This window comes from Armigeres subalbatus, chromosome 1 (genome assembly GCF_024139115.2).
Source record: "Armigeres subalbatus isolate Guangzhou_Male chromosome 1, GZ_Asu_2, whole genome shotgun sequence".
Lineage (NCBI taxonomy): Eukaryota > Metazoa > Arthropoda > Insecta > Diptera > Culicidae > Armigeres > Armigeres subalbatus.
Window position 1 is genome coordinate 65889028 of NC_085139.1, and position 3964 is coordinate 65892991.

Genomic DNA, 3964 nt, shown 5'->3' on the forward strand with positions numbered 1-3964 from the left:
TCGAACCAATGAATTCTCGCTTAACTTTTCAAAAGGACCTAAGTAACATTTTTTTCATGAATTAATTTGAGTAGTGCAATCAAAAGCTTTCATGTTTTTCTGTTGATTGCGCTATTCAAATTAATTCATGAAAAAAATGTTACTTAGGTCCTTTTGAAAAGTTAAGCGAGAATTAGAAAGAAAGTTTAATAAATGATGAGCGTGATCATAAATTTTGGAGCGCATATTAATATAAATTATTTTAATTTTTTTTTTTTCATTTATGGAGGTTTCTTAACGTCATCCGATATCTTTATAGAGTAAATATTTTTATTCATATCGAAAATAACAATGATATAAATTTCATTTTCTCCGTGTGCACACACACATGTAATTTAAGAAAATAAACAACTCTCAAAGCGGTGGAAGTCAAATTTCGTCTGCCGGGTAAAGATTATTTTAGGTACCTATACAAAATATTCTGTTGAGATTGGATTTCTATATGCCCAATTAAATATTAGTTTTTAAAGTCTCATGTTCTGAAGAGATCGTTAATACGATCATTGCATCTATGAGCTCGTAAGTACTTTTAAATGACTATGTTTATTGGTAAATTAATTGGGGAACATTTGTTACTGTGATATGTCTGTGTAGCCTATGACGAAATTTAATCGTCCAACTGACAGCCTACTATTACGCAGTTTTTTCTGGGTTCGTGGTTGTCATGGCGTACTGTGACTAGTGCTAAAATCGATTGAACTAAACATGGCCAACTTTTTTCGCTCCCGCAGCACAGACGAATGCAGTTTCTGCACCCACCAGTGTACCGGGCCGTTCCGCCACATTCTAACTGTTTCCCGGGAGAATTATGAAGGATTAAGAGCGGTATTACTGGAACTAAATGATGATTCCTCACCGATACCGGATGGTCAAGGTTACCAAACGTGCGACAAATGTCGACGCCGGATAATTTCTTCGTATTGCATTCCGGAAAGTTTCTTCCAAATTATGCCCAGTTCGGAAATGGTCAGCATCAAGGTGGAACAAGAAGTGGATTTCGATGAATTACGGAAGGGCAGTGCGGAAGAGGATGAAATGGACGATGAGCTGCTACCGCTTGTGCCGGAGACGGTATTGCAAGTCGATGAGAATGACGAGGGAGATTTCACGTTCAATGGTTTGGATGATCGGTTAACCGTGGAGGACTGTCACGGTGGCTTTCAAATAGAACAGGAGCAAAGCTGTTCCAGCAAGAATTCCAGCGGTAGAACAAAGCGCAGGAAACGAGAAAAAGCAGAAGCAGGAACTTTTGGTGTCAAGATCAAGAAAAATCGGGCTTCTCCTATTCGGCATAGGTGCCCGTTTTGCAATAAAGGGTTTTCGGATAAATGTGTAATGACAACGCATATCAGATGGCACACAGGTGAGTCAAATTCATTCATTAGTGCTGTCCAATGAGAGCTTGAAGTAGCTCGAAGTTTCTCCCTGTCCTGCTCATGCCCATTTGTTGACAAAAAAGAACAAGCAGGACGGGAACAACTTCGAGCTACTTCGAGCTGCTCATTGGACAGCACTATTATCTATCTATTGCCATTATTCTGTTCTTTTCTGTAATCACACGGCAAATGCGGATAATTAGTTAGTTTTTTTTTCTTCTCTTGAAGAGAAGTTACCAGAAAAGTATTTTTGTAAGAATGTTGAGTCTTTAAAAAAAATCATCCAGAAACAGCTTGTTAGTTGTCGACTAACCACGCTTTCTCTAACCAGTGATGGGAAATGTTACAAAAATGTCATAGGATTGCTATTACTATTTGGCTAATAACTTTTTTCAAAATTACTAATTTGCTAATAAGTTTTTTTTGTATTGCACGGAATGTCATGGCTATCATGTCATTTTACACTAATTCGGCTCTCACGCCGCCAATTTCAAATTTAGAGCAATGACCTATTAGAAAAAGTTATAGGGCCCTTTGAGGGCTACATGTTTAGGTAAAAAACAATAGTAAATAACTTGGGAAAAAATTGTTAGCGAATCAGTTTCATGACATCTAAATAACATTTCCCATTTCCTTACATTCGTAAAAACATGTTTCGTTGCCGTTGGTATTTGTTTTATAGTTTAATTTTTTTTTTTAATATTTCAGGCGAGAAACCATTCAAATGTGAGCATTGTGGCAAAGGGTTTACTGAAAACTCGAAACTCACTCTCCATATGAGAACTCACACAGGTAATGCCGAATACCATATGAATCAATTCCCCACAGTATAATCTGTATTCCTCATTCACACTTTCAGGTGAACGTCCCTATGTGTGCCCCTACTGCTCCAAAGGCTTCACCCAGTCCATAACACTGAAGATCCACATTAGGATACACACCCGGGAAACGCCATATGTGTGTGAAATATGCGAACGCGGATTCACCCAATCGTACAGTTTGACTCTGCATCTTCGCAACCAGCACAACCAGGTCACGTTCTACCGGGGTCGCGAGGTAGGAGTCAATTCGGAGCATAAATGCGAATACTGCGGAAAAACCTACCGTTCGTTGAAAAGCTTTCAGTTGCACGTAAAACTACACAGTGCTGGGAAGCTGTTCGATTGCGAAACGTGCGGTAAGAAGTACACTTTTATGCACAAGTGCAAGAAGGCTCGACGGACGGGCGATTCCACGGTGTACCCGTGCCAAATTTGTGGCCAGGAGTTCAAGCACCAACAGAGCGTGGTGTACCACATGAGCAGTAAGCACAATCAGTTTGAGGAGCTCCCTGAAGATCGGGAGCAGAAATTTGTGTGCAGCTGAATGCTGAGATTTAAAACTTTATATCCCTAATACTACAGTCGATGCTCACTTTCAAAAGTTTATTCTTTCTTTTAACTTTTTGAAATATAAACACAAATGTGGAACGCAATCTTGAATGATCTGTGAAATCTTTGAAGAGAACTTTCCGTGCTACCAAATCAAACTGTTTTTTTTAAACTAATTTTATTTGTTAATTATCTAATGCAGGCCTATGCTAAGAGCTCATGTTTAGCACCAACACCAACGCCGAGCAACGTACTTCAAATCTAAAAAAAGCTTAACATCATAAAACATCCAAATTCAGCTTTCTTCAATATGCAACTTTCATCGGGAATATTCATTAAATATGACTAATGAGTTTAATTGATTCAAAACTTATCTACATGATCGATTTTGATTTTACTTACATGGAGAACAACAATTTGTCTTTTATTTCAACGTGAAAAGTTTGAGCAGAATTTAAAAATAAATCCTGCTTTTTTATTGTTGTGGATATTTTTAATTATCAAGCTACAATCATTGGTGTTGTTGACGATTGTTGACATCTCATGCAACTGACAGCGGTCTATCTGCACACTGTGCCCGGGACATGGTGGCTATTTTTAGGCTAAGGGAGCTAGGTAGGGATGTCTATAGCCTGATCTAATGCATGCATTCATCTCTTAGACTAGGTGTTCCGTGTTTTCTTAACACTATCATCCTTATTTGATATGATACATTTTCAGTAGACCTCTTCATGTTTTCAAAAAGTATCAAAAATTCATCCGGTCAGTCCAGACTAACAATTCTTATGCTAAAATAAGCCTCCTGACAAATTTTCAGCTAATTCGGATAAAATTTCGAGGTGGCCCAAGTCGGTGTAGTGTTTTGAGCTATTTTCAATTTTGGAAAAAAAAATCTAACAGGAAATATAAACGCCGAAAATTAATGCAACAACCTCTAGACTCATTCTACGTCGAGCATCCGTGCGAGACGATTGTAAGTCTGCGTACGGTCAACTTCTCATTCGATTTTTTCCTGAAGTACTGGTAGAGGGTTTTTTCCGAAAGTGTTTTGAAGCATAATGCTTCAGGGGAAGTGATGCTTAGCTGAAGCAGTTAAGTAGCCATATCGTTGTTTCTGCAAGACTACGCAAAATTTTACAGTTTCTTCGGCGTCCATCGCAGGCGCAAGCATCATCGCCC

General features: G+C 38.5%; 1 protein-coding gene across 2 annotated transcripts; it reads left to right on the top strand.

Annotated features, from left to right (window-relative positions):
* Positions 1–389: 389 nt before the first annotated feature.
* On the top strand, positions 390–2889 carry LOC134209195 (zinc finger protein 227-like). Of its 2 annotated transcripts, none has more exons than XM_062685213.1 (4): positions 390–558; positions 634–1402; positions 2124–2207; positions 2275–2889. In XM_062685213.1, exons 2-4 carry the CDS (start codon positions 745–747, stop codon positions 2778–2780), a joined length of 1248 nt encoding a protein of 415 aa, XP_062541197.1. In that variant the 5' UTR covers positions 390–558; positions 634–744; the 3' UTR covers positions 2781–2889. The 2 variants fall into 2 exon arrangements, with proteins under 2 accessions (XP_062541197.1, XP_062541243.1); XM_062685259.1 differs by having other exon boundaries at positions 771–1402.
* The last annotated feature ends 1075 nt before the right edge of the window (positions 2890–3964 follow it).